Here is a 12,101-nt window from a genome sequence, read left to right as displayed (position 1 = left end):
CCTCAGATGTATGTATTGTTTGTTTTTCCATACTACTATAATGAAATTTTGTGTCCCTTCTTTCTGTTTTCTCGTCTACGGTTAGTCCCCTTCCCCTGTGCCCCTTTACTTTGTTGGCCTGTACATCAATCAATAAATCGTCTTCTTTATTTCGTTATCGGTTACTGTTATTTTCTTTTATGTATTATCGGAGTGATTTTTTTGTCTATGCTTTGCCTTGTGTCCTGTCCTGTTTTTGTTTGGGGTCCTGCTTGGCCTCCTGCTCCTGGTACTTTGTTGCTGGGATGTGGGGGGTTGCGTTAATTAAACGCCACCTTTCCTTGTTGATCTTGTTTATCATATTATTTTTCAAGTTTGCAACGATTTTTCTCACTAGAACCAAGTTTTCAACAACTTCACGTCCTGTCGGCTTGCTTCAATCTCCTGCAAATTGTTTTGTTTTCATGATCAGTGTATTTCATTCAAAAAGCCATGCATCATATACATTGGCAAGTTTACAGGTTGCACAAAGACTGAAGTTTGTAGATAAATGTAATAATTATGTAGGTTCCGTTATCTCTATCGAACGTCCTTTAACGAGTGGGTCATACAATTTATGCGATTTGTTATAAGGAGATAGTCTGTCTTTTTAACAAGATGTTAACAAAAATGGTATGCTTTTCTTTGCTTTTATATATCTATAGATCAAGTTTTGTATTTTAATGGACGGTTTTTTAACACCTAGAAACTGTCACAGGACAGTTAGAGTAAAATAGGTTAACTTAATACAGCACGCAATAAAGAAAGACATGTGGACATAACTATAACAAAAATCAAAATAACATATGAACATGCTCATACATGATATATAGGTAATGATAAGGAACAATGGTGATTGTAGTGTTGGTAGTTTACCCTTCGGATCAAGGCACCACCAGAGCACAGTTGAGCTACCGCATTGTTCCTGGACAGGCTGTCAAGTAGTTTACTAGTACTAGTTGCCTTCGCTTTCTCAAATAACTGATAATTGTACATTCCAGAGCAGAGGTACTTTTGAATGACATTAGAAATGATTTTATGATTAATCATAACGAAAATGACCTACATCGCCCGGAAATCGACCTAGTGAGCTAATCGGACGGTATAAAAACAACTGTCTTAAATCTTAAGTAAATAATAATAGTAACAAAATGATATTGAGTTCATAACGGAGATTAATTCTTAAGATATGATACATTTATGACCAATGCTTTTTTTTATAATTTTCAGTCAAAATGTTAGATTCGACGATTTTTACATCAAAATAATATATGAGCCACACCTTGTCTCGACGTTTCGGCCGTATTCTTTCCGTTTATTTTAGCGTAATGTTCGCATCCTACTGTGCATAAGATAACAAGAGCTGTCGGTAGGACAGCAACGCTCGACTATTCTTAGTGCTTGATAGTAAAAAAAATGCTTGATACAGTTACCTCCTCCTGTTTACAGGTTGGGGTCATGATGGTGAACAAGTGTGCAGAGTTTCAAAGCCATATGTCAATGGACTTTGAAAATATTTGAACTATTACAAAAACTTAAACGTAAATTCTAAGTCGAAAAAGGGGCATAATTCTGTCAAAATGCTTGATAGAGTAACCTCCTCCTGTTTACAGGTTGGGGTCATGATGTTGAACAAGTGTGCAATGTTTGAAAGCCATGTCAATGGACTTTGAAAATATTTGAACTACTACAAAAACTTTAACGTAAATTCTAAGTCGAAAAAGGGGCATAATTCTGTCAAAATGCTTGATAGAGTTACCTCCTCCTGTCTACAGGTTGGGGTCATGTTGGTGAACAAGTGTGCAAAGTTTCAAAGCCATATGTCAATGGACTTTGAAAATATTTGAACTTTTACAAAAACTTTAAAGTAAATTCTAAGTCGAAAAAGGGGCATAATTCTGTCCAAATGCTTGTCAGAGTTACCTCCTCCTGTCTACAGGTTGGGGTCATGATGGTGAACAAGTGTGCAAAGTTTCAAAGCCATATGTCAATGGACTTTGAAATATTTGAACTATTACAAAAACTTTAACATAAGTGGTTACGCCGACGCCGACGCTCGGGTGACTGCAATAGCTCTACTTATTCTTATCGAATAGTCGGGCTAAAAAATAGAACTTTACACGGCCTTGACATACATTAATGATAAAATCACATAATTTGTTTCAATAAACATATACTTCAGGGATGTGTTCTAATGTTTGCATTCATTTTGGTTCATTCGTTTGGTCAAACACAATGTACAGGTAAGAGTAAATTATTGTTAAGTTATTGTTGTTTGTAAAAACATTGGTGACATTGAGACTGACCAAATATTCCAAGTTTTCAAAAAATTTCTTTATAAGTAGCTAACAATAAAGTCTAGGTTGAAAAGAACATATAGCTCTGCAAAAATTCTTAGGCCGATGCCAGCAGTCGTGGACGGTATCTCACACTTTCTAGTACTGTCCATGAACAGGCTGAAAAACGAGCTTACAACATTTTCAATATTTTAAGGATTCTGTTTTTCTCTATTTCACTGCCCCTTTGAAACGTATTCTGGTTTTAAAAGACAATATTTTAAGTTTAAATTGAGTGCCTTTGATGGTCATTGAGCAAATAGAAAAACGTACTAAACGACAAAGTGAAATTGTTGCAAGCTTGGTTCGATTGAGCCTGTACAAAATTGTAAACATAAGCTACTGCACATGCCCGTAGCACCAGCTTAAGCAGAATTCAATATTAAGACATAAAAATGGCGAAATTTTGAATTTCGAACATCAAAGTCCAAAAGAATTATAATCATGCCACCTTCGAAAAAAGGGCGTATATTGTTTTGCTAATGTCGGTCTGTCTGTCCGTCGGTTTGTCTGTCTGTCTGTCGGTCTGTCCGTCGGTAGACCACATGGTTTCCGCTGATTATCTTGAAAACTATTTATCACAAATTCTTCATATTTCACATAGTGATTTGCCATAACTAGTAGATGACTCCTATTGATTTTGGGGGTACTAGGTCAAATGTCAAGGTCACAGGTGCCTTAAATGTCATAATGGTTTCCGCTGATTATCTTAAAAACTATTTATCACAAAGTCCTCATATTTCATATAGTGATTTGTAATTGGGGTCATACGGTCAAAGGTCAAGGTCACATGGGCTTTATATGTCAGAATGGTTTCCGCTTATAATCTTAAAAAAGTATTCATCGCAAAGTTTTCATATTTCACATAGTGATTAGTCATAACTAGTAGATGACCCCATTGATTTTGGGGTCACTAGGTCAAAGGTCAAAGTCACAGGTGCCTTAAATGTCAGAATGGTTTCTTGTGATTATCTTGGTTACTATTTATCACAATGTCTTCATATTTCATATATTGATTGGCCATTACTAGTAGTTGGCTTCTTTTGATTTTTGGGTCACTAGGTCAAAGGTGAAGGACACAGGGGCCTTTAATGTCTAAATGGCTTCCGCTGATTATCTTGCAAAGTAATCATCACAAAGTCTACATATTTCACGCATTGATTGGTCATAACTAGTAGATGAGCCCAAATGATTTTGGGGGCAAAGGTCAAGGTCATTGTTGCCTTGAATGATAATATGATTTCCCCTTATTATCTTGGTTACTATTTATCAAAAAGTCTTCATATTTCATATATTGATAGTCATAGCTAGCAGATGACCTCTATTGATTTTGGGGTCACCAGGTTGAACGTCAAAGTCTTAGGGTCTTTGAATGGTAGTATGATTTCAGCGCATTATCGTAAAAGATAATTATCACAAAATCTTCATATTTCACAAAGTGATTGTTCTTAACCAACAGATGATCCATATTGCTTTTGGGGTCACTAGATCAAAGGTCAAGGTCACAGGGGCCTTAAATTTCAGAGTTGTTTCCGCTACTATCGATCACAAAGTCTTTATATTTCACATACTGATTGCTCATGACTAGTAAGTTACCCCTATTGATTTCGGGGTCACTAGGTCAAAGGTCAAGCTCACAGGGCTCTTGAATGTTTGTATGGTTTCCAATTATTATCTTGAAAGCCTTTTATCACAAAGTTTTCATAATTCAATATTGATTGGCCATAACTATTAGATGTCCTCTATAGATTTTGGGTCACTAGTTCAAAGGTCTAGGTCACAGGGGCCTTAAATGTCTCATTATCTTGAAAACTATTTATCAAAAGTCTTCATTATTTCTTTTTTCCATGATTGAACATTTCCATGTAACCATTTATGGTAAGTGTCTATAACAAAATTACCAATAATTTGAGTCAAGGGCTAGAAAGGGGGCATATGTGTCGTTCGACATTTCTTGTTTAAATTATCTGCCCATTTTGATTTGACGTCACATTTTGTGAACAAGTTTACCAATTTTTGTTATTAAAAGTTTCTGAGTCAATAGACCTTTGCTAAATTTAAATCAGGGTATGATTTCTAAGCAAAAACTTATTATACTCATGTAAGTGTAAATGATCAGCAAACAAGTAAAATAAAAATGAACTTGACATTTTGCCCTTATTGGTTTTTCATATTTTACTAATTTACTATGAAATATTAGGTAGGTTTTAGATTGTTTCATACACATATTTCATCATCAATTCCTGGTCATTCACCATTATAATAGTTGATCTTGAGATATATTACTTATTCAACTCAACTTGACATAAAATGTTGAGCATTATGTAACTTGAAAGTTACATTATTTAGATCGGCAAAAGTTGACAAAAGTGTCGTTGCAATCACTCCATTTTTTCTTAAGATACAACACGTGAAAATGACCAAAGCATCAATCATATAACTAGCAATTATGCATATTGTCAGTAAGATGAAGCCTTTAATAATACTAAACGACTTAGCGTTTACGCACCTGTCGTGTAAGGACACAAGCATTGAGATGGATGATTTACAGAAATGTACTTATTCAGAAAGATGACATAAAAATAACTCTATCATTCAGTGAAACAACTCACATATAGAATTGATATCGATCAGATAATAAACATGACAAAATCATTTTGTCAAACTACATACAACCATTCAAGAATTAAGTAAGTTCGACGACTTACATATCTTACATAGCGATTACGATAGCCAGATGATAAACAAAGCATTCAGTCAAGTCAGACTGGTATTACAAAACGGATCACAATGTTTGTTTGTTTTCTGGCGTCTTACGTTAATTTGAACACATGTTTTTGGTGATATCTATGCATATCCGGATAACTGGATAAACAGTAATTTCCGAATTCCCTGCAAGTGCCCGACTTTTTGAGTCAACGGTGAGATACAAAGACCCTCGGTGTCAATGTAAAATGTGATCAGACGACTAACAATGACAAATTAGAGTAGAAAATGTTGCTGACCTAAGAATACAGTCAGACAATGAAGAAATTGATACGCACTTAGCAAGTCAGTTTACAATTGCACAACCAATAAATAGCATCAGAAACTTATTTTCATTATTCATTAACTTTCGTGTCAGTTTTCGTTGTGCTGAATCTTATGTTGTTGATGTACATTTTAAAACCCTTTATACATTATTTAGTTATCTATCCCGAGGACCATTAATCTTTTATAGTCTAATGTTACTCTAGTTTAGATCAGCCACAAATTATTTTGAAACATTTTTCAAGAATTTTCTAGACCGTTATTCCCTAGATCATGCTTTAATGTTCTTGTGTGCTTTTACATTTTTCAGGTACTTTCGGGCGAGACTTTTACATAGGTATACTTAAAACATACGCCGATAGTTATATGTTTTCACTTCTCATTACCTCAAATATGACTGGAACGGCTATAATCTACATACCACATTTAGGCATCAACACAACACGTAGTTTTAATCAAAGTTTAGAATACAAAGTAACGGGTGACACCATAACCAAAGTAAATACAACAGTGGAACACAAGGGTATACACGTGACAACAGATATTGACGTCTCACTTACTGTTATAAAATATCCAAGCGATACATGGGAAGGTTTTTTGGCACTTCCAACTGACATGTTGTCTACTGAATACATAATATCATCGTATCAACCATATACCAGCAACCTACATAGTGATTTTCTAGTTGTTGCTTTACAAGACGACACCTTCATTAACATACATGTCGAAGAGAAATTAGCAAGAGTCGTCTTAAATAGACTAGAGACGTATCTTGTTCGACGACATGACGATTTAAGTGGAGCAAGAGTTAACAGCAATGCATCTGTCGCCGTTTTCTCTGGACACGAAGCTTCAGCTGTACCAGTAAAATGTGGCTATGGAAAATATTTTGTAGAGCAACTTTTACCTACCAAACATTTTGCACAAGAATTTATCGTTCCCCCAGTACCGCCAAAATCACAATATGTAGTGCGAATATATAGTTCATCTCAAAACACATCTATAACATTTCGTAATACAACGAATCAAAATAAGCAACTCCTTTTGAAAGCTGGTGATTTTCATGAAATTTTAAGCGGTAATGACTCAATGTACGTTTTTGCAAACAAACCTGTTCAGGTGATGTTGTACAGTACATGTTTTAATGATGCTAATATTGGCAACGTGTTCATGTCTATAGTCCCGGCAATCAATCAATATAGAAACTCCTATCATTTCTCCGTTATTGCAACAAAAGAACATTTTACTCATTATCTTACAATCATTGCAAAATCTAAGGATATATCTGGACTTAGCATCAATGGAAACCAAATGGGAAATATCTTTTATAGCTATGTGACACACGCAAACAATGAGACGTTTACAGTTAACGTATACAAATTGACAGCCGGTGAATACCATCTGTATCACGTGGCAGGTAGAACATTTGGAGCAATACAATATGGCTTTTATTTATATTATGCTTACGGATACCCACTTGGGATGGAGGTTTACACAGGTAAATGCAATTACTTTATTTAGAAATGATTTAAATTTATTATTTATTATCGTACAACTTAATTTTACCGCTGGATAGTTGGTTCTCTTGTGACGGATAAGTAATAATACTGGTACATGTATATAATAGGGTTTTTTTTAAAATACATAATTAAATGTTTTATGTGATTCTTAACTGGGGTTTGTAATATTATGTTTAACATTATTCATTTCTTAATACTTACTTTTCTTGACAGATCACCTTCTGAAACAAGATATTCCGTATTTATCTACTGAAATATTTTTTTATAAAATCTATAAACGGTTAATACTATGTTATTTCCGTAATATTATGGTAGACTTTCAAAAGATTTGTAATAAAGTAATGTCTGTGTTGTTGAACAAACATGCATATTATATGTATTACTGAATAGGATAAAATGATCCGTAACACAACATACATCATACGATAAAAAACGTTTTTAGTACAGTTATATATAGAAATGAATTGAAACTAAATTGTTAAGAAAGGATTTGTATATACAGAGTAGGGCTGTTGGGGGCGATGGTGTGTGTGATCGTAAAGTTATTTCTGTGCAAAACTTTACTGGTGCAAATGATAGCGGATTTTGTAAAAATAACCTTCATTTGGGATAATTTTTGAGGCGACAACGCACATTATAAGTTTGAAAAATAATATTTTCAAAATATATGTATGATAGAACTATGTTTGCATACATGTTCATTTGCTTATGTGCATGTACGAAATCATTAATAAAAGATAAAAATCTACATCGGATAATGTTGTGTTACGGATTATTTTATTCTATTAACTTAAAGAGGTAATCGCCTCGGTCAATATGACATTTACCGGTGAATATGACATCATTTTCAATGGCTCACTATTCAATAATTGTATAGTAGTAGCTTCTGATGGTGTGTATTGTGCTACTCGCAACGTTGGAAAATTGATATTTTGCGAGACCGATGGTGCAACTCGAACCCACAACCCACAGAGGTAAGAGGCAAGTGTTTTCAAGTCAACGATCATAATCACTCCGCCTCACAATAAAAGTGCTGGTAACATTTTTAAAAAATCTGGATCATCACTGATTTGGAATACAATAAAGATTTACTTCCTTCTCGCAAAATTAATAAAAACCTAATGCTCATTCCATTGTTAAAGTATTTCTCAATTTCCATATCTTTTTGGTTATCAGAGAGCACAGGGAATGACGGATTGAAGTGTTTCGACTGTAAAGATATGACTCATTTGTACCTCTGTGACACCGTTACTAAATGTTCGAGCGGCCAGGTATACATGTTTTACATTTTCATATCATTACCATTTGTTGACCTGGTTTATAGTTACGTTGACACTTTAAACAGAAAATGACGTCTTCCAAGCTTTAATGGTAGAGTAACAACATGCGTGTCCCTATGTGTTTTTATTTAAACTGCTGCACTATACATACATGTATATAGTGTTATTGCAAAGAGGTTATTGCTCTACATAAAAGTGTTCTGCAGAGGTTGAAATAAATTTTATTCACGAACTTGCAATTGAAATTTTGTATGAAAATAGTATTGAAACTGTATAATTTATTTACATGTTCATATTAACAACAAGAGCGATCAGGTATCACATGTGTCGCCTCATGATGGCCAATTTCATGTTGGGACACTGAACATTCCTGTAAAGTTTGGATGAAATTGCACCAGTAGTTTATGAGGAGTAGTCCGGACAAGTTTTGTGACGGATGGACGGACCGACGGACAGACAGACTCACAGGACAGTAATTATGTGGCTACTCTATTGTTCTCTCTATTGTTCTTTTTAGCCACACAAAAGAAAATAGCCACATAAAAGCATTACAGAATGAATGACATCAAAGAGAAAGAACAGTTACCTATAGTCCCTCTAGCCACATAAATACTCTCCTGTGAGTGCGGACGGACGGAGAGACGGACAGACAGACGACGGAGAAGTGATCCCTATATGTAGCCACTACTCCGTAGAGGCGACACAAAAATTGTTACCATCGTACTGTTATGTCATACAGTCTGACCACTACGGTGCTCGTTAGGGCCAGTGCGTTTTCTCTGACAGCAAGACCGTGAGAGTACGTCAGTATGATGACCAAGCGCGACAGTTTGGTGATGACAATACCACTGAACGACGGACAGTTACAATCGTACTTCCGTGCTTCAAACTGCTCGTTCACACAGAAAATGCGCCGGTCCTAACAGAACTACGTAGACCAGACAGACGATAGGGGATCTAAACATGGTAAACGTGATTTGTATTTTTAAGGTATGTTATGTGGAAACCTATAGAACCAACATTGGGCAGGTGGAATATAACAGCGGATGCTTGGCCTCCGAGGTAAACAAACAAACAATCAACTAAACAAACACATACACAGTGACACACACAACTATACGCACGCACGCATGCGTTTGTACCATAATAGATATTAAAAGTAAAAATGTTATTGATTCTTTGAAAAAATGTCTTCAATTTTTTTTTCTTTAGAGGAACACGCCATGATTTGAATGTTTTTATCCCCTGTTCATACCGAACAAATTCTTGGCTTAAAACATATTGTCGAGTATAAAAATATTGATTGTGATGTTTAAAAAAGACCAAAGGAGAAATAAAACAACCCCATAAGGTCTATCCCCTAAGAAAGTCCGTCCATGCTTCCGTCCGAATTTTCTTTCCGAGGTAATTTCCGGATGCGCATGAGATAAGATGCACATATCTTCTGCATGGCCAAAATATACAGAGTAATATTCTGCCAACGATACTTCTTGGCAACTACTTACTGGATTTCAACGAAACTTTATGGAAGCCATCAATACTTGATAAATACTTGAAAATTAATTCGTGACCTTAAGCTCCAAATGACCTTGACCTTCCAGAACAAATTATTGAATATTTTTGTAAACTGTAAGAATATCTTTGTCATTTATTTACTATTTTTGTATATACACTGTATATTTGGACAAAACAATGTTAAGAACATAAAGTGATTAATAATAACCCGTATTCAGCGCGGGATACAAAGTAAACGAATTGTCTTGAATGTAACGGCGATCAAGTTGAACATTCACGAATTCATTCGAAAGAAACATTTGATGATAGTAAAGTAAATTCAAAATGTGTAATATTAGAAAAAGTGTTGTTGTTTTTTTCAATTTATTTTGTAAATTTTTTTTTTTTAAACTTAACAAAATGTTTATTTAAGAAAGGGAAAAACGAGTCAAAAGTAAAATCCGAATTTGTTCATGCTGCTCTTCATACCTTGCAATTAAAAGGGTTTTTGGGGAGTTTAAAGGGAAAAAGAAAACAATTTTTTTGACTTTTTTTTGTTACGTGCATTTACCCAGTACCAAAAACAAAGTTTTTATGTTTAAACTTTTAAAAAAATCCCATAGAACCCCTTTTTCGTAATCCCAAAAACGGTAATTTTTTTAAGAAAATAAATGGGGGTTTTTTAAATGTTTTTAATGGTGCGTTATAAATATTCTTTTTTCTGCGAACCCGTAAAAAACTCGGCTTTTCCGGGCTTCTTGGGGTCCCCGGGGTTTTTCCGATTTGGTTTTTGCTGCCCACGCAGCCCCCTGGCAAAAAAAGGAAAAAAACCCCCAAACCCAATTTTAAAAAGGGGAATTCTGTTTTTGGGATTTGGGCCGCTTTTCAAAAAAAAGGCAAAAAATGCCCAACAATTTTTAAAACGCCCTGGTGTTTTCAGGACTTCAATTTTAAATTTTTTATAGTTTTTCCCCAATCATATTCATTTTTTCTCGGGTTTGCCCCCCCTCAACAACGGGCCCCGGTTTAGGGCAAACCCTGCTCGTATGCTAATATGGATTGGGGTGTAAGACAGAAAAGTCTGTTTTTCAAAAGACGAGGGTAAAAACAACATTTTAAAAACTCTTCGTATTAAAGAAGTGTATAAATTAGAAATTAGAAAAAAAAAATTTTTAAGGGTTTGTGGGTTAAATCGCTTTTTTTTTTCCCCCTGTTAGTTTAAAAAAATTTTTGACATTTCATTCTTTATTTTTTGGTTCCCGTTCCTTGGCACCCGGTCGAAAATTCAATGCTTTTTAAAATTTTTGTAATATAAGTTATTTTGATTTTGCTCGTTTTTTAAAAATTTAAGCTTTAGAAAACCCGGGCCCCCGGGTGGTCAAAGGGGTTAAGTCAATGATTTTTAAAATCCAGTTCCCTTTCTGGGTGGGCTCGATCCGGGAAAATGTTTTGGGGGTATTTTTAGCGCGGGGGAAGGGTAGTTTGGTATTTATTTAAACTTCCAAAAACGTTTGGTTTGGGGAAAACTACCCGCTATATGACTGAAATACTGTTGGGAAAAGGCGTTAAATGAAACAAACAAACAAACAAAAATGGCTTTAACTTTACGAAATAAATTAAGAAAAAAACCTACTTTGTAGCTTCCTCATTAGAATGAGCAGGCAGTTAAGTGATGAGAAACTTGACATAAAATATCTTTAAAAAATTGTGTTTTTTATTTTGTTCCTAGATTTGTAGCGTGGAGAAGTATGACTGGGGTGGGGTATATGACCATTACACAGCAAAATGTCATAACAAACAGGTATTGATATAAAATACAACACTTTAGTGTTTTTATGATTGTCTGATCTTTCTGGAACATTGATACCGATTTTGTTAGTTATGAAAAATAGAAAACTACATATTTAACGTTGATATAGACATTTGACATGTAACAGAAATTTTATTCCATTAACATGATTCAACAAATCGAACGATTTTCAATTACTTTTGTTTTGCATTGATATCCACATTTTAAAATCATTGCTATAAAGAACTGATTTTACATAAAAAAATCATCTTTTTCTCTAACAAAATAACTTTTGACAAATGTGGTTCGGTGATTGAAATAACAGGAAAGTTCTCAATATTAATCAAAGTTATATATAGGTTTCACCAAATTCAGTCTGTAACACTCACTGAAGATGAATCGCTTGGACCTTTTTATTTATTTATAGAAACAAACATGTTCTTTTTGGGTTTTTGTTGTGTGTATGTTTTGTTTTTTTCGTTTTTTTTGTTTGTTGGTACGTTTGTTTGGTTTTTTTTTCTGTTTTTTTTTTTTGGGGGGGGGTGGTCTCTTCATATGTCTTATTATGTTCTTGATATATATAAAGGCCGTCTGATTGTCCTGAGATTAAAGATATGAAGATGAACCTCGTGAA

General features: G+C 34.5%; 2 protein-coding genes across 2 annotated transcripts in view; both read left to right on the top strand.

Annotated features, from left to right (window-relative positions):
- LOC132720230 (uncharacterized) overlaps positions 1-12,101 on the top strand; it is a 72,604-nt gene that overhangs the window by 12,478 nt on the left and 48,025 nt on the right. The gene's annotated exons all lie outside the window — the stretch shown is intronic.
- Positions 1-12,101, top strand: part of LOC132720213 (IgGFc-binding protein-like) — a 57,829-nt gene that overhangs the window by 44,668 nt on the left and 1,060 nt on the right. Inside the window, exon 8 of the mRNA XM_060704293.1 lies at positions 11,408-11,479. Coding sequence (XP_060560276.1) covers positions 11,408-11,479 — 72 coding nt within the window. The remainder of the gene's footprint in view (positions 1-11,407; positions 11,480-12,101) is intronic.

The sequence above is a fragment of the Ruditapes philippinarum genome, unplaced genomic scaffold, assembly GCF_026571515.1.
Source record: "Ruditapes philippinarum isolate M1 unplaced genomic scaffold, ASM2657151v2 ctg9268_1_1_1_1, whole genome shotgun sequence".
Lineage (NCBI taxonomy): Eukaryota > Metazoa > Mollusca > Bivalvia > Venerida > Veneridae > Ruditapes > Ruditapes philippinarum.
The sequence above is the reverse complement of the archived record's forward strand: the minus strand, read 5'-3'. Positions and strand labels throughout refer to the sequence as shown.